General features: G+C 44.4%; 1 protein-coding gene across 3 annotated transcripts in view; it reads left to right on the top strand.

The window, feature by feature from the left end:
* Positions 1-24,728, top strand: part of HIPK2 (homeodomain interacting protein kinase 2) — a 214,092-nt gene that overhangs the window by 134,968 nt on the left and 54,396 nt on the right. For all 3 annotated transcript variants that reach the window (XM_084809530.1, XM_084809533.1, XM_084809531.1), the window contains exons 3-4: positions 15,871-15,994; positions 24,155-24,274. In XM_084809530.1, coding sequence (XP_084665656.1) covers positions 15,871-15,994; positions 24,155-24,274 — 244 coding nt within the window. The remainder of the gene's footprint in view (positions 1-15,870; positions 15,995-24,154; positions 24,275-24,728) is intronic.

Raw genomic sequence — 24,728 nt, 5'->3', positions numbered from 1 at the left:
ACCTGATCAGCACACTGAGCAGGTACATGGCCCTCTCCATTATGGTAAGATGCATTGCATTTCTATTTACATTACAGTAATTATTTCTAAATTTGGATCTATACATATAAATTAGCATACACAATTTTTGTGCAACCCTGTGTCTGCTTTTTGTCAGCAGTACATATCCTCTTGTTTCACAATGTGTAACTTGCCATCCTACATGCAGCTGATGAATTTCTGAATCATGGAAGTTCACTAGTTAATGTTGATAATGACTGCTAGGTGTTTGTCCTCATTCACTGGTCTATGTCTCTAGGTTTGCACATTCAGTACATATATGAGGGACCGTGAGCATTCCGTTGTGATTGTTGACATTCTGAACACCCCCTGAAGCATATACAAGGAAAAATGTTTGAGTCAAAGTTTGGCACTGGTGGATATCAGTGGATCAGCTTGCATTCCATAGTCCAGAGCAGAATTAGCTTTCATTGCATTGGCATGAATGGAACCCCATAATTGTCATTCTTCTCCTTGTGGTCAGATGCCTCCTCAGAGAGAATGGAGAATGCAGCACCCAATCTATAGTGAGTCATCCTTTTCAGGATTTTGCATAAGAAGGGCTTTTGTTTGCACACTGTTATTTCTTTCTCCCTCTCACCCGCACCCCCACATTACGCAATTCAGGAGCCCGGAGAAAGGAATATTTGAATAGCCTCTTTTGTCCAGTGCTTCACCCTCTACCAGCCTTGAGAACAGGAGGCCATATACTTAACTGTTCCATCCTGAGCACACTTACGTGGATAGAAAACTCACTAAATAGGGCTGAGCAAAATGCACAGTAGTCAGGGAGTAGGACTTCAGTTCCCCATAGAGCTCCTTGCCATGACTGTACACTTGAAGACTGGCAGCTGAATGTGTGACCTGACTCCACTGAAAAGCTATTGTGTGCAAGAAGGCCCATGCATTCACACAAGCAAGATGCTGCAGTCAAGAAATAGACATGCATGTATGGACCAGGCCTTGTTTAAGCAGTTGAACCATGTGCAGGATTGCAGACCAAATGAATAAGAATAGACACTTGTGTCTTCCTAATAAGCATTCTAGGCTTAGTCCAACAGCAGAATTACAGCTAATGTATTACCACAGGACAATTTACTGTTGTTTCTTTTCTTTTAAAGGCTGTGGGTTAAGACCTCTGAAGACTTCAATAAACTGAAAGGAATGAAGTCAGACAACATTCAGGGATAGGTTTAGGTTACTTTAATGTTCAGCAACTATATATTCACATGGTAACTGCTAGCCCTCTCGTTTCATAACTAAAATGTTATGTAATTGAGGATGTCATAGAGAGGTGAGGGGCAGATTTAACTGTGCAATTTTTCCAAGTATGTGCACTGTTATTTTTGTCTTCTTAAAACAGAGGGCAGGTTCCACAGCAGTTACTTTTGGCCTTGATAAGTATAATTTACCAAGTGGTTTCTGGACCCTGTAATTACTATAGAGTATTTAATAGCAAATAAGCCATAGAGCCTGTGATTGAAAATTCCAACTTGGCCCTTCTGGTTCTGACACCTGTTATTAAGGCTTTAGGAGCAGTAAGTAGCCAGAATCAAAAAGATTTGCTTTCTTCTGCAAAAACTAGCTGCAACGTATTATCATGCTACTCCTCACTAAAGAAAGGCTAGTAGGGTGGGGATGATATTGATCTCACAAAGGCCTGTGAAGACGTGATGAAAGGGCTGTACCTCAGGAGTAGTGCATATGTTTTGACTACAAAAGATTCCAAGTTCAATGCCAGGCAGGGCTGGAAACAGGGTTGGTCCTACCATTAGGCAGAGTGAGGCAGCTGCCTCAAACAGCCAATGTTGGGATTGGGGGGATGGAGTTGCAGTCCCACAGCATTTTAAAGGCCACAGCGTGCCCACCCCAGTCTATGTAGTTTAGCATCCTCAGCCACCTAGGTTGGATATTGGATCCTGCTGGACAGGAAGGACCGTAAGAGGACTTCCTGTTCCAGTTGAGCCTTGCTTGAGCAACAAGGTTTATCCGAGTTCTGGTATGTTCTTCTGTCCTTTGATCTGCTTGACTTTGGTTTGCTTCTCAATACTGCCTCCTGGTTTAGCCTCTGGTTCAGATTTACTGTTCAGACCTGACTATTGGCTTGTCCACAGCACCTAACTCACCACAGACTGCTGCCAGTGACCCAGCCTTGAAGCTCCCTATACATGTCCTCTTGAGCGGGGCTGAATGTGGCAGGTTAAGCCTTGATGTCACTGTATGTCTAGGATTTTCATCAAAGTTACATAACCAAATCATTGTTGGTGGTAACCACAATTGTGCATCATGGGCCTAAGAGAAGTGGCTTGAACAAGGCCATACAGTGTTAGCTTCAAGTATCAGGCCCAGCATAAGCACAGAGTATTTTGGGGCACCCACCAAGGCTCCAGGACCCTGGTAGGGCCTACCAGCATTAACACCTGCCAGGGCCCTCCGCACCAGGCAGTCAGGTCTGGGAAGCAGTCATTTTAAACTTCTCACACTGCCCTGGAACAATGATACTTTGCGTGCTCTGACACTCTGCGGGAAACAGCCTGGTTCCAGTACCTGGTATGGTGGGATAAATGCTGAAGCCCATTGTTGATTACTCCTGCCTCTTTTATAACAACAACAACAACCTTTGCACCTCAGTGCTCCAAAAAGAAGTATCAGGTGAGCTGCCACCATCTTACTTTCCCCAAAATGCCTATGGGTCCTGATGCAGCACCCGGAGGCATTTGGGATAAATTAAGATGGCAGTGGCTGCAGCCACCTCACCTGGCATTTCTCTTTGAAGTGCCAGGCTATGTACTGCTGCCTGTCTCCACTGCTGTTCACTGCAGTGCCACCCCTGGTAATCTTGCATGTGGGCTCACAAGGATGGTGCTGCCCGGGGCTCCCTCAAATCTGGAGTCATCGCTGGTGAGAAATTTTAAATGGCAGCTTCCCAGACTCCCAGGACTGCCACCAGGCAAGACCACAGTCAGAGGTTTCCACTAATATAGGAGGTGCCTGCCAAGATCCTTGGCACTTTGCCAAGGACCTCTCAACCCTGCGGCTGGCCCTGTGAAGGATGAGTGGTGGGGATTTGAACCTGGCTTTCCCTACAGCCAAACAAAACAGTCTAGATACTACACCACACTGATTCTCATTTATGCCTGTCATTTGTATAAGATATGGCACAGAGGAGTTTGGAGAAAAATGCGTGCTACAAAGTGCAGCCCTTGAACTAACTGACCAAAGGCTTCCATTTTTATGAAACCTGGCCATCCCCCCCATTCGATTTGCGCTGTTTAACCTGGCAACCCTCTTGAGGGAACCACAACATTATAAACTCCTGTTTTATTCAGTACAACATGCCAAGTAAATAGACATGTTTCCACGAACAGGCTGTAACCAGTCTGATTGCATCAGTGTAGGCATACAAATAAATGTACCTTATAATATAGGCAGAGTCTGGAAGGGAAACACCTGTTCATTGTAAGAGCAAGTAGAGGGGAACACACACACACACACACAGCACAAAAGACTGGAGCCTTGAGCTGGAGGATACGGCCCAGCTGTTATCTGAAAGAAGACAAAAGCTTTAGTTATGGTTGTTCCCCTTCCCCCCAGACACACCCTTTTCCCGCTTCACATTGTTTACTGAAAGCAAAGACTGAAATTTCACAGACAAAGCTATTGATGGCCGCCTGTAAATCTCAGGGGATGCAATATAGAGCAAAATACTTTGGGGGGAATATGGATCATAACTACACTATTTTATCAGTCAATAAACCTATCAGCTAATTCTTTTTTGAAGTACGTGGTACACAACCATTTGCAGCCACTGTTCAGCAGCTGCTCTCCCTTCTTTCCAAGCCTGATGGAGAAGCAATTCTCAAACGGTCACAAAAATTCAGTAAAGTTCTTAAATCGGATTTCTCTTCCTGGGAGGAACAAAACCTAGTTCAAGAACTCTCCTGACAAGACCAGTAACAGAAGCCAGTGTAGTATAATGGTGAGAGTATTGTATCAGGTTCAAATCCCCACTCAGCCATGAAGCTCACTGGATGACCTTGAGCCATTACTCTCTTTCCTTTTGCTTAACATTCTGTTGTGAGGATAGGAAGGGGTGGAGAGAACAATATACATCATCCTGAGCTCCTTGGAAGAAGGGTGAGATAAAAACCAGTGACACATCTCAGAATTTACAGTGCATAGAAAGAAGCGAGATCATATAAGACAAAGGAGCAGAGCAATAGATTGGCTTGAACAGTAGATGTACTATTTATTTTATTTATTACATTTATATCCTGCCTTTTTTCTTCTTGCAAGAAACCCAAGGCAGCTTACATGATCCTCCTCCTCTCCATTTTATCCTCACAACAACCCTGTTAGGCTGAGAGTCAGTGACTGGCCCAAAGTCACCCAGTGAGCCCTGCATCCCAGACCAGTACTTGAACCACTGTGCCACACTGGCTCTCATCACTTAGAACTAAATAACAGTACTTTTAGGTGCATGTCAGGTGCTGGTTCCCAGCATCCTGTGGGTTTAGAGATAGAGGCCTTAACCACTTGGCCAGTTTGCAAGGCCTAGCAAGTACTGAACCTGATCTACCTTCCTCTGTCATATTTCAAGCTATCCCAAGATCTGATTAGCACCCAGCCCAGCCTTCCGGTAATATAGGGAATATAGTAGTTCTAAAAATCCTAACATGAACCCAAGTATGCTGATATATCATTGCTCAGAGAAGTTAGGTTATGGGGTGGCAATAAATATATTTGTTCATTTCTAAACTGATACAGATACATAGAAATATATGGGTCAGACAATGAGCTAATATTCTTCCATTAACGTAGCATGCTGTGGTGATGCTGAAGCAATGGGAAAAGGAGCTCAGTGGTAGCACATGCTTTGCACGTAGAAGGTCCCAGATTCAGTCTCTAGGTAGAGCTGGGAAAGACACATGTCTGAATTGCTTACTGTAAATAAATGTAGAACATACTGAGCTGCCATAAAAGGCACCTTCCTATCAATTACGCCCACGTTCAGTGAATGTGAATATGTTTCAGTGAAGATCCGTCTCCACACATGCATCCAATGCATGGAGGGAGAATCAGGACCGCTCCCAGATGTATTCATACCTCCCCCACCCTGTCAACAGCATCTGCATGTGGCTCAGTATTTCTATAGGGGAGGTGGCATACATACAATTGTATGCACATAGGATTTCCATGTGATCAAAATCCCTGACTGCGTGAGAGCCCACATACGTACGACTGCATGTATGTGAGGTCTCGTTTTCATACAGCACTCCAAATACATGGACGTTGTAGGCAAGGCTGGGAGGCACAGTCCCACTTCATCTGTTGGAACATTTGTAGAGGGGAATTCTCTTGCAGCTGTGCATTGCAGTAGCAGCAAACTAGTTGCAAAGATTGTGCAACATTACTGATCTTCTAATTGAAGGACCCCCTGATAAGTTTCTCAGCAACCTTAGGGTTCCCCAAAATACAGTTTGAAAACCACTGGGCTAAGAGATAACAATTTGCTCTAGGTACTCTTTCAGCTTTACAGCTGGGCAGAGCCTTGAATTTAAAATTGTCAATAGGGGTTAATGATCTGTCTATTTCTGGTCCATGTCAGTTTCTTATATTCAGTCATAAGTCTGTTGTGTACAATTTCTGTATCTCTTGGATCAGTTTGTGAATTTTTTTTTAAAAAGCATGAAATTTTGCATTCTTTTTCATACACAGTTTCCCCAAACTTGTGCATTTTTGTATGGAACTTTCCCTAATGTGCACATTTTTGTATGCAATGTTTCCTAGTATACACATTTTGGCACACAGTCTTTGAGCTGAGGACTACATCACAAAAGTCAGAGAAGGATGCATTCTGAAGGATAACTGTTCTAATCTGCATATTAGTCTGGGAAGTCCAAATTTGATTAGTACGCTTAAAAATGGGAACCAAACACATTTTCCCCCCATCCCTAGTTGCCAGCTAGTTGGGTGGGGGGACAGCCTGGCCTGCTCCTGTAGCTTTAACAGGAGTGGGAGGAGCCATGGCTCAGTGGTAGAGCACCTGCTTTGCACTCAGAGGGTCCCAGGTTCAATCCCCGGCATCTCCAGATAGGGTTGGAAAGACTCCTGCCTGAAACCCAGGAGAGCAGCTGCCAGTCAGTGTCGACAGTGCTGGGCTAGATGGACCAATGGTCTGACTTCAGTATTAGGCAGCTTCCTATGTTCCTATAATATGCAGAAGTAGGCAGGTATAGCTGTGCACAGCATAGAGTGAAATGTGACCACCTGCTCATTGATGCAGTTCAACCAGAGTACATCATGAGAAATGCCGGGTTGGATGAATCAGAGGTCGGAATTAAGATTGCCGGGAGAATTATCAACAACCTCCGATATGCAGACGATACCACCCTAATGGCAGAAAGCGAAGAGGATCTAAAGAGCCTCTTGTTGAGGGTGAAAGAGGAGAGTGCAAAAGCTGGTTTGAAACTCAACATTAACAAAACTAAGATCATGGCATCTGGCCCTATCACTTCCTGGCATGTAGAAGGGGAAGAAATGGAAGCAGTGACAGATTTTACTTTCTTGGGCTCCAAGATCACCTCAGACGGTGACTGTAGCCATGAAATTAAAAGACGCTTGCTCCTTGGGAGGAAAGCTATGGCAAACCTAGACAGCATAGTAAGAAGCAGAGACATCACCTTGCCGACAAAGGTCCGTCTAATCAAAGCTATGGTTTTCCCAGTAGTAATGTATGGCTGTGAGAGCTGGACTATAAGGAAGGCTGAGCGCCGAAGAATTGATGCTTTCGAACTGTGGTGCTGGAGAAGACTCTTACGAGTCCCCTGGACTGCAAGGAGGTCAAATCAGTCCATCCTAAAGGAAATCAACCCTGAGTGCTCATTGGAAGGACAGATACTGAAGCTGAAGCTCCAATATTTTGGCCACCTAATGCGAAGAGAAAACTCCCTGGAAAAGACCCTGATGCTGGGAAAGACTGAAGGCAAAAGGAGAAGGGGACGGCAGAGGATGAGATGGCTAGATAGCATCACGGATGCAATGAATATGAACTTGAGCACACTCCGGGAGAGAGCGCAGGACAGGAAGGCCTGGCGTGCTATGGTCCATGGGGTCACGAAGAGTCGGACACGACTGAACGACTGAACAACAAGGTTCAGAAGCTGGCCACCCTACTTAACTTGTGTTTCCCATCTCCAAACCCAAGGCTTCAGCTACTACACTACACTGCTTCTCACAGCAATTATACCAGCTCTGCCAAGATATTAACAAAATGAATGCAATACCACACTGTTTCATGGACAATATGAGAGCACAAAATCTGGAGAGGGAGAACATTTCTTCTTATTCAGTATTTCACTCTTCAGGCTTAGCAGCTGCAGTTCAACTCTGTATGACCTACAAAATCCCAAGTTCCTGGAAAATGGGTTAAAAAGCAGAGCTGGAAGGCTAGGAAGGTGTCAAGACAAATACGGTTTTCGAAGCAGAGATAAAACCAAGTTGCCACGACATGCAACCTGTGAATGGATTACAGGGCAGAGATGGGAAACTTGCATAGCACATAAGGTCCCATCAGGAACATACCTTGAGCCAGAGGTCCACAGCTCATTTGTATATTTTTGTTGTTGCATGCAGTTAACATAATTGGCATATCACTTTCATAAAGAAGGCAGATAGTAAGCTACAACTGGTGAGTGTGTTGCATTTACAGTACAATATTCGGAAACTGTTACCCTCAGACATGGAAAAAAACAGCACCAGCCCTTCTTGATGTGTGAAACAGAGTCATCTTGAGAGATGAAAAACATAATAAATTTGAGCCCTGCATGTTTTATTTATTGTATGCTTTTCTATAAGAGGTCAGTCCTGATAGTGTGGGTTTGTGCAGATTTTTTAAAAATATAGGACATAGAACATAGGAAGCTGTGTTACACTGAATCAGATGAGTGGTCCAGCTAGGGCTGGAGCTTGGGACCAAAGTCAAGGAGACCAAGGAGGGCCCAAGTGACCATCCAGAGAGTGGAAGGTGTATAAGGAAAAAGCAGAAGGAGTTTGCAGAAGCAAACTCCATTTTATTCCTGTAGTCATGATGGTGCTTTGATTTAAGTGAGGTTAAAATGCGGAACTGCACATGCCCAGAGTTGTTGTTTTTAAATCATGGTTAGCAAATAGGTTTAGGGTTATGATTGTTCTCACATAGCAGGAATGCAGAAGCAGTTTTAAAGCATAGAATGGTGATTGGCTGGTGTGTGTGAATGAAGATAAATGTTAGTTGTGTTTTTCACTACTGAAGAGATACACATAGCTGTCTAAAAGGGACCCCGTGACGTAACCCTCCCTCAGGTCTGTCATTTAGGGACAGCTGTCCTCACTGTCCCACAAGCTTTGGCCCCTAAATTCACCAAATAAAAGAGACACCCAGTATGCCTAATTGGTTTTCTTTACCCGACCAGGAGAAGTATCTTGGATCTTGGAACTGTTGTCGATCACCAGCTGAATATGAGCCAACAATGTGATGTGGCTGCAAAAAAGGCAAATGCTCTTTTGGGCTGCATTAATAGAAGCATAGCTTCCAAATCCCGGGAAGTACTAGTTCCCCTCTACTCAGCACTGGTTAGGCCTCATCTGGAGTACTGTGTCCAGTTCTGGGCACCACACTTTAAGAAGGTTGCAGACAAACTGGAGAGGGTTCAGAGGAGGGCAACAAAGGTGATCAGGAGACTGGAAACAAAGCCCTATGAAGAGAGACTGAAAGAACTGGGCATGTTTAGCCTTGAGAAGAGAAGACTGAGGGGAGATATGATAGCGCTCTTCAAGTATTTGAAAGGTTGTCACAGAGAGGAAGGCCAGGATCTCTTCTTGATCATCCCAGAGTGCAGGACACGGAATAATGGGCTCAAGTTACAGGAAGCCAGATTGCGGCTGAACATCGGGAAAAACTTCCTGACTGTTAGAGCAATACGACAATGGAACCAATGACCTAGGGAGGTGGTGGGCTGTCCCACACTGGAGGCCTTCAAGACGAGGCTGGACAGCCATCTGTCAGGGGTGCTCTGACCTGGATTCCTGCATTGAGCAGGGGGTTGGACTCGATGGCCTTGTAGGCCCCTTCCAACCCTACTATTCTATGATTCTAAGTACCCAGGAAATATGAACAGTATTGGTAGCATAGAAAGATGAACAAGACGTGGGATTTTATAATTGAAAAACAAACAAATTAAAGTACCGTGACTACTCTACCCCTTCTAACTCCTGTTCTCACAACCCCACTATTTAGATGTAGCTCAATCAAACCCTAAGGCCCTATCTCCAAACCCTATCTGACCAACTACCTGACTGCTCCTGCCTTTTATAAATCAGTCTCCTCACACACAGTCCCTTCCCACTTTTCACTCACTCGCTACCAAACAGTTAATCCTAACGTACCTGGGTTCTACTGAACACAGCACACATGTATAAACATTAATATAAACGCCACATGGCGAGCATTGCGATTTTGTCACAGTCCCCCATAAGACTATTAAGTCCAGGCTCTAAAATTACCAAGCTGCACCACTGGGTCAGACCATTGGTCCATCTAGGGCAGTATTGTTGACAGGGACGGGCAGAGACCCTCCTGGGTTTCAGGTAGGAGTTTTTCTTGCCCTACCTGAAGATGCCAGGGATTGAAACTGGGGCCTTTTGCATGCAAAGCCTGTACTCTTACCACTGAGCTCTGCCTGTCTAACTAGGAACAGGGCTGAGCCAATAGAAATTTATTTGCCTGTCACTAGGCCACTGCAGGTGTTATATAGTATTCTGAGGCAGGTTTAACATTTCGGAGCCCATCTTCCAAATAGCTCGAACTATGGAAGCTAAAAGTCTCCGGCAGTTGCTTTTAATGCCCTGTGATGTGTGGGGTGAGGGAGTTGGTGAGCTAAAGTAGTAATTAATTTCACTGACAGAAACACCAGACAATGAAATTACCCTGCCAGAGAGCAGGGTCACTAAAGTAAATATTCTGCCGGAGGCAGGTGAAACATCGGCACAGAGTCACATGTCAAGAACCAACCAATGGTCAGGTGACTTTTCTTCATTTGGGGAACTGTGAGCACTGTATGGAGAGTTTAGGTCTCCAGCCTGCTTGTTTTGTGGTTTCAGAGGTGGAGGATACCATTCCTGTACCAAGATGAAACAGCTGTCGAAAAAATGCAAATCCTGCTGCTGTTCGATTCCAAAGGGGAAGTAGGGATTAGAAGAAATGAGTGCCAAATCCCAGCAGCATCACAGGAACTTTGATCCAAGTCTTCCCCGATTGCTTGGTGTAGGAATTTAATCTGAATACAGGATGTAAGTGCTGGAAGCTGAGGAAGGGAATACCTGATTTTAGCTGCCTTTGGTTTATAGCTGTTATCCCACACATCTACTTTAGCTTCCTCCCTGCATCTTACTCATGCCTTAAATAAAAACATTGCACTTGTGTTGGCGAGTGGCAATTAACAGTCAGAAGGTGCCTTTAAAGATAGTTGTCAAAGTACTTGAGAAAACTAAATGTACAGTTACCCATCCTACATTTTTCAGGCATGCCCCAGTCAAACAGGCCATGTAAATAACATTCCAGTGTGCAGTGCAGTGTTTAGAGCTTGTAGCTCAGGGGTGGGAACCTGTAGCCCTCCAGAAGTTGTTGGACTACAACTCTCATAGTCCCTGACCATTGGCCATGCTTGCTGAGGCGGATAGGAGCTGGAGTCCAACAACATCTGGAGGGCAACAGGTTCCCCACCCCTGGTCTAGCTTTTCACCCATTTGAATTCTCAAAACTTTATTCTTCAGCAATGTCCTCTGACCCGCAGTAGCCAAAAGTTGGAGTCATTTTGTTCCTTGATAATAAATGCAGTGAAAGGCTGCTTTCTCTTTCCTGATGACTGCAAACTGCAGGCCTGACCTGCACTGGTAGAAATGGTTAAGATTACAGTTCTGAGGAGACAAAGTTGCAAATGGATAAACATGACATTTTAAGAAACTGTTAGCATGGGTTGGGGGCAAGTTTGTGATATCTTGAATGTTATAAAATACATAAATGCGATACACATATTGTTCAGGGCGTTCTCACACATGACACTAAAAGTGCCTTTCAGTCTCTCTTCATGCTGTTTGTGTGCATGTAGTTACTATGGTATATAGAGGGGAAGAGAGACATTTTAAATTTATTTTCTATTCTAGCCAGCATAGTTTTTATATACACTTTACAGACCTGGGAAATGCAAAAGGCACTTTTCGTGTCAACGGTGAAAACTTCCTGAATGTTTTACATAATATTTGAACTGAAAAGCATGCGATGCAGTTAATATACATCAAGACAATGAGATAAGGAAATATTTCTTCCCCATATATCACACTATATATTGTGTTTGGAACTCTTTGCTATGGAATATGGCAAGTCAGGGGTGGGCAACTTGTGGCCTTACAGATGTTATAGCATACAACTCACGTCAGTCCTAGCCATCATAGATAATGGGGAGGGATCATGGGAGTTGTAGGCCAAAACATCTGGAGGGACATAAGTTGTTCATCCCAGTGGTAAATAATAGAGAACATTAGAACTGGGTTTCAGAAATACCACTAATTCTTATCTAATAGCCTAATTCTGAAAAGAATGGGAGCGCATCTACTTGGATCCTAGTATCTGCATGCATGGTGGTTGATCTGAGCTGCATGATAAGCAGACTCATATGATGTATCTGTTTGCTGGACTGTGCCACTTCAGACTGTAGGTGGGAGATCAGATCTCTGAATGCTTCTCTATACTAAAAAAATAAAACAAATTCCCCCGCGTATTTCTAAAACTAGCATATCAAGGATGATCATGAAAGCTTGCTGATTGTGTAGCTTGGCTTTTGCCAAAGCTGATCTAAGATTCCTGCTTTTGTGGAGCTGGAAAAATGGAGGAGGAGCTGATACTGTACCAGAACTCCCATCTCTCAGCACAAGAGGCTTAGGTGGGTAAATGAAGGAAGGTACTACACGTATGTATCATAGCAAGGCCATCTTTTCCCCGGTGTAAGCCTCATGCACTGATCTGAATGGACAGAGATTTGGTGCAGGTTGTCCCCTTCCCCATCCCAACCTACTTGGGGAGGCTAATACAGGAAGGAACACCTGCACAAACCAGCTCAGATAACCAGGCTTAAGATGGTCTATGACTCTATGCATTTCCCCAGGCACTTGAATCCCTGACTGTGAAACTAGCTCTACATAGTTACATTGATATGACAGAAGAACCACTTGTTCTAGGGCCACGTTTCCAAACTCTGGTTCTGTTGCATTGGTGTGAGGCACTAGCTTTGGCTGTGCAGGTCTGTATGGTCAAATAAACTGTCAGATGATCTGATAACTTGGAACCAATGAAAAAAGAAGCCAATTTCTTTACATTAAGAGATGCATCAAGATGAAATCTTCACATGCATAGAAAGGGGCTGGAACTCTGTGAATGATTCCTTGTGAAGCTAATCCTGTGTTGTGTTCTTGAAAGCTGCGCTATTCCCTTCTGAGAGCCAAACAGCGATCAAGTGGATTGTTACAGGATGTTTATATTGATTATTTTACATCAGGAGGATATGTTTTCCAGACAGTTGACAAAGACTCTTGTTCCTTTCCATGAGGGCTGCATATATGCATCAAACCACAGTAAACTATTACTGTTGTCATTCTTGTTGTTAGAATAATTTATATCCCACCTTTCCACTGTATACGCAGCACTCAGAGCAGTTATTGTAAGCTGCTTTGAACATGGTTTGGAAAAGCAGCATTTTTTAAAGTGAATTAATACAGGCCAGTTCAGAAGTTATTTTTAGCTACTTTATTCCATTATAAGAGCAGTCTGCTCCTGGAAAGAGAGTAATTTGAGATCTTGCAGATCTCCACTACAGCATTTTCCACAAGCTGTACATTTCCGGGAGAGGTGGGAAAGTAGAACGTGCTCCCTCCCACTGAAGCATCCATACTTAAGATTCATTATCTTGCAAAAGCCACCAAGTAGCTTTTACTACACACTAGGGATTTCTGTCCCTGGGAAATCTGGCATTTTGGGGGGTTGCTGGAGTTCCAAAGCATGCCCAACTTGGCTTCCATTTGCGAACCAAGCTGTGGGTTTTCCCCAGACTCTGGGGACTTTTTACATATTATTTTGTGTTGGTTGTAATTTGCACAAATAGAGTTTTGTACAAATTATGGTCACAATTTGTGCAATTTGTGCAAATTAAGGCTGAAATGTGCGTAATTTATGCAACTGAAAATTTCCTAGCTGGCCTGACTCGCTGCAGATCGAGTTGGGCCAGCTAACAGAAGACGAACTGAAGTCGGGGGGTGGGGGAGACGATGAAGGTTTGTTGAGTTCCACCCCCCGAGACGGATTCCTCTGACATGCTTACCACACACACACATGCATGCATAGAACCCTGCTATCATTAATTTGCCAAGATGTTAGACTTTGAGAATCTTCCATGGGGGTGAAACGGGTGGAGAAGCTGTGGCCACTGTTGCTAGACTCCAACTCCCATTAACCCCAGCCAACAGGACCAGTGGTCAGGGATGATGGAGTCCAACAACATCTGGATGCCAGAGGTTCCCCACCCCAGGATAAAAAGTCATCTCAGCCAGCCTCCACATCCATTTAAATCCTTGACAAACAACAACTATTTCTCCTTTTTCATCTTTGGATCACTTTTGGAGGCCCCTGCTTGTGGGCCTGTCACCAAGAACAGTAAGTTGGTGAGCTCTAGAGACAGGGCCTTCTCAGTGGTGGCCCCTGCCCTGTCAAATTCTCTCCTGAGATACAGCTGGCCCCATCTGTGGCTTCTTTTCAGAGAGTTTTAAAAACTCATCTGTTCTTCCTGGCTTTTAAGGATTTTTAAAATTCAGTAAGGTGATGTGATGGATGTTTTGAATTTATGTATTTTTATTCAGTATGCTAATGGATATTTTTATATTGTATTTTATTGAAAGTGGTTTTATTTAAAAATGCTTATATTTAATATGATTTTATTAATATATTTGTCTTGTTTTATCATAGAATCATAGGGTTGGAAGGGGCCTACAAGACCATCGAGTTCAACCCCCTGCTCCATGCAGGAAGCCTTATTCCCAGGCGGTCTCCCATCCAAGTACTAACCAGGGCTGACCCTGCTTAGCTTCTGAGATCAGATGCTAGAAGCCACATTGGGAAAATAATTGTCTTAAAAGGCAGCTAAGAAATTGATTAGATAAACAAATAAACATTCCTTTGCAATGAATATTTAACCCATTTTTACCAAAAACAGAAAATTTCTCCAGAAATGACTGAGATCCCAGTTTGCACTAGTAGCAGCTTAATGGCTGCTGAAATGCAACGGCATGCATGCAAAGGATATCAGGGTTTCATTCTGTATCTTTCATAGATGTACAATAGAAAATATTTTTGGCAAGTGGAGCTTGTCATGCAGGGGTGATGAAAGCCACACGGACCAAAATCCTATTGAAGGCACAGAAGCCCTTTGTATCTGGTCAACCCCAGCAGTGTTGTTGCTGTTCCATGTGGCAAGCTGTGTGCGGTTGCTTGCCGCTTCATCACCCCCCAAAAGCGAACGTTGGTAGTTCTTTGGACTGGTTTTTACGTTGGTTTTATTACTTTGTTTTAAACTTTGTAAAGGTTTCTATGTTCTTTTTTACTGTGTTCTTATAGTCTGTGGTGTTAGAGCAGTGCTGCCACTAAGGTCAGACTGAAGGTTTGAGGCTCTCCAAACGCAGTCTGCCTCTCTATACTTGCTCTCTCTCTCCCTATCCCACTGATACTCTTTTCACTTCCCCCAGCCAGAGGCACTTTATTTATTTATTTCAACTTTTAAAAGAGATTGGATGCACTGCAGTTGTGCTTGGCACCTTCATTTTTCCAGATGGCCTTGAGATGGCCACATGGGTCCAGAGGCGTGCTGGGGAAAATAAACACGCTTGGGCGCCACTGCAGCTTCGCTCTGAGATGTGCCCAATCTCTTCTACAAATTGAAAAGGCTGCCTGGTAGGTGGCAGGGTGGGGGAGAGTTAGTGTTGAGAGCATGCACTGGGGGCAGGTGGGAGGAGAATGAACAGAGACTGAGTGAGTGGAGGAGAGAGGGAGAGCAGGAGGGGAAGGGAAAGGGCAGATTGAAAAAAGAGAGAAAAATGCTGTGTGGGGGGCAGTGTTGACCGGGACTCTGTGTGTGGTCCCGCTCAACCCAGGGAGTGCCAATATCAGAGAGCTTTGACTATTGGGCAGTATAAAAATGTAACAAATAAACAACTAAATAATGATAATTTCCAGATCTCTGCAAAGAACCAGTGCACTCAAAAAATGTTAGAATCAGGCCTAAGAACTAAAAGAGGGATTGCTCCACAGCCTTGGGGGCACCACTGTAAAGGCCCTGCTTCTAGCAGCGTATGTTAATATTGCATGGATACATGGTTATTTAAGTTAACACCTTTTATGGACAGATGCTGTATGCCTTTATCAGCTGTATATCAACCAGGAATCGGCAAGTGATTTTATTCCTGGCATTGTGATGCATTGATAGGGAAAGCTGTACCTATTGAATTCTGCCCATCATGCACAGAGCATTTGCCCATTAAAAGATGGCAGCAGTAATCACAGTAATTTGCACAACAATAATTTAACCTTATATGTAGTTACTTGTGAATAAGTCCTATTGAGCTCAGCGGGGTTTATTTCTGAATACACATGCCTAGGGTTGTGTTATAGGTCTTATTTTTCTAGTTTCTCTCATAATCAAATGGCTACGTTTTGTCATGACTAAAACTTTCTCTTGTGCTGTTTTTCTGCAGAGCCCCTGAAATCATCCTTGGTTTACCTTTCTGTGAAGCAATTGACATGTGGTCTCTGGGATGCGTCATTGCAGAACTTTTCTTGGGTTGGCCTTTATATCCGGGAGCTTCAGAGTATGATCAGGTTAGTACTTTCTTCCCATAGAGATTCTAATTTTTTTTTTCTGTACAGTCCAGTAGCCGAAGCTCTCTGGGCAGTTCACAAAAATAAAAACCAAAAAATGCAGGATAAAACAATATATAAAATATAAAAGAGTTAAAACCACAATATAACAATGCAACCAGAATAAAACCTAGCAGCAACACAGAGATTTAAAATACAGATTTAAAACACCAAAGCTAAAAGACTAGGAAGCTAAAATACTAAAATACTGGGAGAATAAAAAGGTCTTCACCTGGTGCTGGAAGGAGTACAACGTGCTTTTAAAAGGCAAGACTGACATACAGCCTGAGTTTTCAGTAAAACGGAAAGCCACCTTTGGCCATGATTCTCTCTGGGTGCTGAATGTTGTTGAATTGGGGATTTCATCTGTCTTCTCCCACTGGAACGTCAAGCCAACAACCACCCCACCCCAGTACAGCATGTGGTCCTGCTCCATACCTTGGCCTCTCTGCAGTGAAAGCTCTGTATCCTTTTCATTGGAAGTTAGAGTGGAAAAGCAGTTCAATTTAGACCAGGAGTACCTGTAAGATCTAAAGGAGTACAAGGCTGCATATTGTTGCCCTGCTTATTTAACTTATATGCAGAGCACATCATGAGAAATGCCGGGTTGGATGAATCACAGGTCGGAATTAAGATTGCCAGGAGAATTATCAACAACCTCCGATATGCAGATGATACCACCCTAATGGCAGAAAGCGAAGAGGATCTCAAGAGCCTCTTGTTGAGGGTGAAAGTGGAGAGGGCAAAAGCTGGTTTGAAACTCAACATTAAAAAAACTAAGATCATGGCATCTGGCCCCATCACTTCCTGGCATATAGAAAGGGAAGAAATGGAAGCAGTGACAGATTTTACTTTCTTGGGCTCCAGGATCACTGCAGACGGTGACTAGTCATGAAATTAAAAGATGCTTGCTCCTTGGGAGGAAAGCTATGGCAAACCTAGACAGCGTAGTAAGAAGCAGAGACATCACCTTGCCGACAAAGGTCCGCATAATCAAAGCTATGGTTTTCCCAGTAGTAATGTATGGCTGTGAGAGCTGGACTATAAGGAAGGCTGAGCGCCGAAGAATTGATGCTTTCGAACTGTGGTGCTGGAGAAGACTCTTATGAGTCCCCTGGACTGCAAGGAGGTCAGATCAATCTAAGGAAATCTACCCTGACTGCTCGTTGGAAGGACAGTTACTGAAGCTGAAGCTCAAATATTTTGGTCCATGGGGTCACGAAGAGTCGGACACAACTTAACGACTGAACAACAACCCATAAGATCTAAGACAGTGTTAGACTCTAGTTGTTTTCTGTCTCCATGTTCTTCCCCCTCCCCTCTCCTTCTGTTAATCTTGTTCGCTTTGCTCTTCCTTGCTAAGACGAAATGTCCTTCTCTGTATTTTTAATCCCTAAGACAACTTCGTCATTATTCGTCTGTGTTGTTTTAGTAGTACTGTGCCTTTAAGAGCTGACTGCCTCAGTGAACTGTCAATCAAGAGTCTCACTTCCAAGTGACTAGAAAGCTCTGTAGATGGGTCTCTTTGCTGTAAGAGCATGTATCAATGCAAGTTTATTTGTTATGTGATGCAAGGGCTGTGCCATTTTTCTTGCCTCTTGCAAGCTACCACAGAGGACACATCCAATGGAATGAGAAGCATGTGAATGTTCATAGTCTTTAACCTCTTGTATCTCAACTGCAGAGGAGTCAGCAATGAAGGCCCAATCAAAGGACATGGAGTTCCTGGGCTAGATTGTTTTCTGTTGTTGTTGTTGTTGTTGTTGTTCAGTCGTTAAGTCGTGTCCGACTCTTCGTGACCCCATGGACCATAGCACGCCAGGCCTTCCTGTCCTCCGTTCTCTCCCGGAGTGTGCTCAAATTCATGTTCATTGCATCGGTGATGTTATCTAGCCATCTCATCCTCTGCTGTCCCCTTCTCCTTTTGCCTTCGATCTTTCCCAGCATCGGGGTCTTTTCCAGGGAGTTTTCTCTTCTCATTAGGTGGCCAAAATATTTGAGCCTCAGCTTCAGTATCTGTCCTTCCAATGAGCAGTCAGGGTTGATTTCCTTTAGGATTGATTGATTTGACCTCCTTGCAGTCCAGGGGACTCATAAGAGTCTTCTCCAGCACCACAGTTCGAAAGCATCAATTCTTCGGCACTCAGCCTTCCTTATAGTCCAGCTCTCACAGCCATACGTTACTACTGGGAAAACCATAGCTTTGATTATGCGGACCTTTGTCGGCAAGGTGATGTCTCTGCTTCTTACTACGCTGTCTAGGTTTGCCATAGCTTTCCTCCCAAGGAGCAAGCGTCTATTAATTTCACGGCTACAGTCACTGTCTGCGGTGATCTTGGAGCTAGGGATGTACGAAAGGTACTTACCTTTCCGTGGATTATGCTGATGCTGGGGGGGAGGCGCTCTGTTCCTCCCCCGTTGAATCCTGGCCGGCCGGCTCCGCTCCGCAGGGATTCTGCGGAGCCGCCAGCCGGCTCCGCCAGCAGCTGGACATCCGGCTGCTGGCTAGCAGGGACGCAAATGGCGGCGGCCGTAGCCGCCGCTGTTTGCGTCCCTGCAGTCAGCCATGATAGGCTACGTAAATGTTTATGTAGCCTATCATGGCTGATTTAAAAAACAACAACAACAACGCTCGTACGCAAATGATGGCGCCCATGGGCGCCGCCATTTGTGTTCCTTATTTTGGCACGTCTTAGTCTACGTAAACATTTACATAGACTAAGACAGCGAAAATAAGGGGAACGCAAATAGCGCAGATGCTACGCTACTTATTTTCGCCGTCTTAGTCTACATAAATGTTTACGTAGACTAAGACGTGCCAAAATAAGGAGTGCAAATGGCGGTGCCCATTTTTTTTTTTAATCAGCTGTGATAGGCTACGTAAACATTTACGTAGCCTATCACGGTGTTTTTTTAAAATCTAGCCATGATAGGCTACGTAAATCTTTACGTAGCCTATCACTTTTTTTGTTTTTTTGGTTTTTTTACCTGGAAATGGTGGCGGCGGCAGCCGGTCGGAAGACCGGCCGCCGCAGCCACCGCCACCGAACCGCCGCCGCCGCCGCCGCCGCCGCCGCCGCCGCCAGGAAGATCCGCCTAAGGTAAGTCCCGTCCCGGGGCGGGCGGGGGGGCATTCCACCACTGATTTCGGGGGGCCGAATGTGCTGGCATTTGGCCTCCCCGAGATCCACGGCGGAACTTTAGTACGTCCCTACTTGGAGCCCAAGAAAGTAAAATCTGTCACTGCTTCCATTTCTTCCCTTTCTATATGCCAGGAAGTGATGGGGCCAGATGCCATGATCTTAGTTTTTTTTAATGTTGAGTTTCAAACCAGCTTTTGCCCTCTCCACTTTCACCCTCAACAAGAGGCTCTTTAGATCCTCTTCGCTTTCTGCCATTAGGGTGGTATCGTCTGCGTATCTGAGGTTGTTGATAATTCTCCCGGCAATTTTAATCCCGACCTGTGATTCATCCAACCCGACGTTTCTCATGATGTGCTCTGCATATAAGTTAAATAAGCAGGGCGACAATATACAGCCTTGTTGTACTCCTTTCCCAATTTTGAACCAATCGGTTGTTCCATGTCCGGTTCTCACTGTTGCTTCTTGACCCTTGTACAGGTTTCTCAGGAGACAGGTAAGGTGGTCTGGTACTCCCATCTCTTTCAGAATTTGCCAGAGTTTGTTGTGATCCACACAATCAAAGGCTTTAGCATAGTCAATGAAGCAGAAATAGACGTTTTTCTGGAATTCTCTTGCTTTCTCCATGATCCAGCGAATGTTGGCGATTTGATCTCTAGTTCCTCTGCGTCTTCGAAACCCAGCTTGTACTTCCGATAGTTCTCGGTTCACATACTGCTGAAGCCTAGCTTGTAGGATTTTGAGCATCACCTTGCTGGCATGTGAAATGAGCACAATTGTACGGTAGTTTGAACACTCTTTGGCATTGCCCTTCTTTGGAACTGGAATATAAACTGACCTTTTCCAATCTTGTGGCCACTGTTGAGTGTTCCAAATGTGTTGGCATATTGAATGCAGCACTTTAACAGCATCATCTTTTAGGATTTTAAATAGCTCAGCTGGAAGACTGTCATCTCCGCTAGCTTTGTTGTTAGTAATGCTTCCTAAGGCCCATTTGACTTCACTCTCGAGGATGTCCGGCTCAAGTTCAGTGACCGCACTGTCATGGCTATCAGGGACATTAAGATCTTTCCTGTATAGTTCTTCTGTGTATTCTTTCCACCTCTTCTTAATCTCATCCTCTTCTGTTAGGTCTCTGCCTTCTTTATCCTTTATCATGCCCGTCTTTGCACAAAACGTTCCCTTGAGATCTCCGATTTTCTTGAAGAGATCTCTAGTCTTTCCCATTCTGTTGTTTTCCTCGATTTCTTTGCGTTGTTCATTTAAGAAGGCCTTCTTGTCTCTCCTTGCTATTCTCTGGAACTCTGCATTCAGTTGGATATATCTTCCCCTTTCTCCCTTGCTTTTCACTTCCCTTCTTTCCTCAGCTACTTGCAAAGCCTCATCAGACAGCCACTTGGCTTTCTTGCATTTCTTTTTCTTTGGGATGGATTGAGTTGCTGCCTCCCGAACATGTTACGGACCTCCGTCCATAGTTCCTCAGGCAGTCTGTCTATCAGGTCTAATCCCTTAAATCTATTTGTCACCTCCACTGTATATTCATAAGGGATATGATTGAGGTCATACCTGAACGGTTTAGTGGTTTTCCCTACGTTCTTCAATTTAAGCCGAAATTTTGGAAGAAGCAGCTCATGATCTGAGCCACAGTCAGCTCCAGGTCTTGTTTTTACTGACTGTATAGAGCTTCTCCATCTTTGGCTGCAAAGGACATAATCAATCTGATTTCGATATTGACCATCTGGTGATGTCCATGTGTAGAGTCACCTCTTGTGCTGTTGGAAAAGAGGGTTTGCTATGATCAGCGTGTTCTCTTGGCAAAACTCTATTAGCCTTTGTCCTGCTTCATTTTGTACACCAAGGCCATGCTTGCCTGTTATCCCGGTGATTTCTTGACTTCCTACTTTAGCATTCCAATCCCCTATGATGAAGAGCACATCTTTTTTTGGTGTTAGTTCTAGAAGGTGTTGTAGGTCTTCACAGAACCGATCAACCTCAGCTTCTTCGGCATCAGTGGTTGGGGCGTAGACTTGAATTACTGTGATGTTGAATGGTTTGCCTTGGATTCGTGCTGAGATCATTCTATCGTTTTTGAGATTGTACCCCAGGACTGCTTTTCCCACCCTTTTGTTGACTATGAGTGCTACTCCATTTCTTGTAAGGGATTCTTGCCCACAGTAGTAGATATGATGGTCACCTGAATTAACTTCGCCCATGCTTGTCCATTGTAGTTCACTGATTCCCAAGATGTCGATGTTCAATCTTGCCATCTCATGTTTGACCACCTCCAGCTTACCTTGATTCATTGTTCTTACATTCCAGGTTCCTAAACAATATTGTTCTTTACAGCATCAGATTTTCTTTTCACCACCAGACACATCCACAGCTGAGTGTCCTTTTGGCTTTGGCCCAGCTGCTTCACTCTTTCTGGCGCTACTTGGAAATTCCCTCTGCTCTTCCCCAGTAGTATATTGGACACCTTCCGACCTGAGTGGCTCATCTTCCGGTGTCATCTCTTTTAGCCTTGTGATACGTTCCATGGGGTTTTCTTGGCAAGAATCCTGGAGTGGGTTGCCATTTCCTTCTGCAATGGACCACATTTTGTCAGAACTCTCCACCATGACCTGTCCGTCTTGGGTGGCCCTGCATGGCATAGCTTATGGCTTCACTGAGTTACGCAAGCCCCTTCGCCACAACAAGGCAGTGATCCATGAAGGGGAGATTCTTTTCTAGGAGTCCACAATTCTCATTTAGCACTGAATTAATACAGTGATGGGAAAAGTTTCACCTGCAGCTTTGTTTGTCGTCAAGCAGCGGTTAAGCATGTCAGAAAAAGTTGGCAAGATTATTGCTAGGATTAACACCTTTTTTCCCCTGACCGTGTTCCTGCGTCTTTAGCAATGGCATGACATAAAGAAATTAAAGGTGCAGTCCTATGCATGTTCAGATGGAAAAAGGTCCTACAATTCCCAGGCATGGATCAGACATCAGTGAGACTCATAAGGGAGCTTCCATTGATTATATTAATGAGTGGTCCAATGAGTGGTCTAGACATGATGTAACTAAGATATGGGTTGCCGTGGCCAAGCTTGCAGTCTCGGACTAAAATGAACATTAGCAGACAGTAATCAGCAGATGACTCAGGATGGCAATGCCAAGCTGGATGGCCAGGAAATATTATTACTACGACACAGCATGGGGAACCCTTATGCTACCATCACACCTTGGTTAGTGTGGACAGCCCTACTGAAATCCCTTTCCGCCATCATGTAGGCATGTAGCCAGTATGGAATCGACACAAGGTGCCCACAGTTTGCAGGGGTAAACAGCACTGTGAGAGTGCATCTGACTGGTTGGCAAGGAGAAAGAGCTCAAGGCTGAGTATTACGCAAATATGTTTGTAACAGCACAGGTAAATCTGTGAAGGTAGGCAGGGGTTTAGGACGTTATGTGGCAAAGGAGGGGTGGGGAATCTCTAGCCTTTGAGATGTTTTGGCCTACAATTCCCATCAGCCCTAGACAGCATAGGTAATGCTATGGAACCATGGGAGTTGTACTCCAAAAAATCTGGAGAGCCAAAAGTTCCCCACCCCTGCGGTAGAGACATTATCAGTTCTATGTTCATCCTGCCCATCCTGTTACTCCAATTGTCTTCCATCTTCATACTCTGAACATCAGTACTATATACCTTCTCTGGGCATTACTGTTTGCTTCTGGTTTAGTATCACTGATGCTGCTTGCTGAGGCAGGTCCCTCCAGGGCAGCTCATTATCTCAGTGCAACCTGATAAACTGCAGACACAGTGGCTGTTGCAGGCACCCTGTCCTAAGTATTTTTTTCCCAAGGAATAAGCTGTTGGGGCCATCACTGTAAAACCTAAACCAATAGTTTGAGAATTTACTTATAGACAGTTTGCCTTTTCAGATGTGTTCTTTTGGCAGCAAGAAGAGTTGGAGGGCTGTGCCTCACGTTAAACAAAGATGCACCAGTCTAGAAAGACCCTTGCATAAAAGCAGCTTTCTGTGCACCTACTTAATAGAAACACAGGAAAGTGCCTTATACCAGATTGGACTGTGGGTCCAGCCTGGTATTGCTTCCTTTTACTGGCAGCAGCTCTCCGGGATCTGACAGAAATCTTTCCCCATCATGTGCTACCTGATCCTTTTAACTGGAGATGCCAGGGATTGAACCTGGAACCTTTTGCATGCAAAGAACATGCTCTGTCACTGAGCTGTGTATGGCCCCACTACATCTGTGGAAACAGATGCTCATTTGCATGTGCATCCCTCTCTATCCACATTGTGATGCTCATCTGGACCTCAATGAACTGGTTGGATGCATCTTTTGACTCATGTGGGATGCAATTGTCTCCCCTCCCCTGCCACCCAAATCCAGGGCTACCAGTTGTTACACACAACTAGTTGCCAGTGACTAGAGGTGGATGGGGGCTGGAACATACAGTCCTACATTTCTGACATTCAAAAAGAACAAGAGGAGAGGATGCAACCCACCCCTCAAAATATCTTGCTCAAACAAGCCTTCTTGAAATTAATGTTTGAGAATCAATGCCAAGGTTGTAAAAGGCTCATTTTCCAATAAAGCACACCCTCAAGGCATACGTGCATTCTTCTTACATCTTTATACTCTTCCTTTATCTTTACGGTTTATGGATAAAGTGATGTATGTGCACAGGCTTCAAAGGCTAAAGGAGGAGTGTGTAGAGTTTAACTGTAAAAGGAAAGATAATTGTGTAACACCTCGTTATTTAGGTTCGTAATGCATCATAAATATTATTGATGGTTAAAGTCTGTGGGCCTTTGCCTTCCTTTTCAGTCCTTCGTTTGAGTAGAACTTTCTAAGCCCTCACACCATTTCCTTGTTCTTGGTTTCATTGTTGTAAATACCATATCCACCGCCACCCACAAAGAAACCCTGCCACAGATTCTAGCAAGATAAATGTGGACTTCCCATCCTTCTCTTACAGATCCGATATATTTCACAGACACAGGGTTTGCCAGCTGAGTATCTGTTAAGTGCAGGGACGAAAACAACAAGGTTTTTCAACAGGGATACAGATTCGCCATATCCACTGTGGAGGCTAAAGGTAAGAGGCTGTTTTCCCATCTCCTTTCTGTCCATCAGGGCCTGATCTCACAACATTGAAATGTTACCAATACATTTATAGAAAGCATGAGGAGGGGCTAATATATGGTTGCAGCAACAACATACGCAGCTTTTGGCTGGCTTGAAGGGTTGGCACCTAGTGCCTTGTACAGTTGGAGAGGATCTTCAGAATCTTTACCCACTTAAGACTCAGAAGCAAATGCATTAAAAAAGCTCCATGAGGTAGGCCAGAAACAGATCCCTCCTGACTTCCGTGTTAGGACCTCCTGACCACCTTCCCAGGACTGGCTTGGTAACTAGCAAGCTCATATTGGAGATTAACTTTGCGCTGGGGACTTCCTGGCTCAAAGCTAACTCTGTTAACCACTTCATTACTTCTATGATAATACGAGGAGAAAGACTGTAATGAATAAAGCCATATGGTACTCCAGGTC

The sequence above is a fragment of the Heloderma suspectum genome, chromosome 7 (genome assembly GCF_057233095.1).
Source record: "Heloderma suspectum isolate Gila_16-S chromosome 7, 16-S_ref, whole genome shotgun sequence".
NCBI classification, from domain to species: domain Eukaryota; kingdom Metazoa; phylum Chordata; class Lepidosauria; order Squamata; family Helodermatidae; genus Heloderma; species Heloderma suspectum.
The sequence above is the reverse complement of the archived record's forward strand: the minus strand, read 5'-3'. Positions and strand labels throughout refer to the sequence as shown.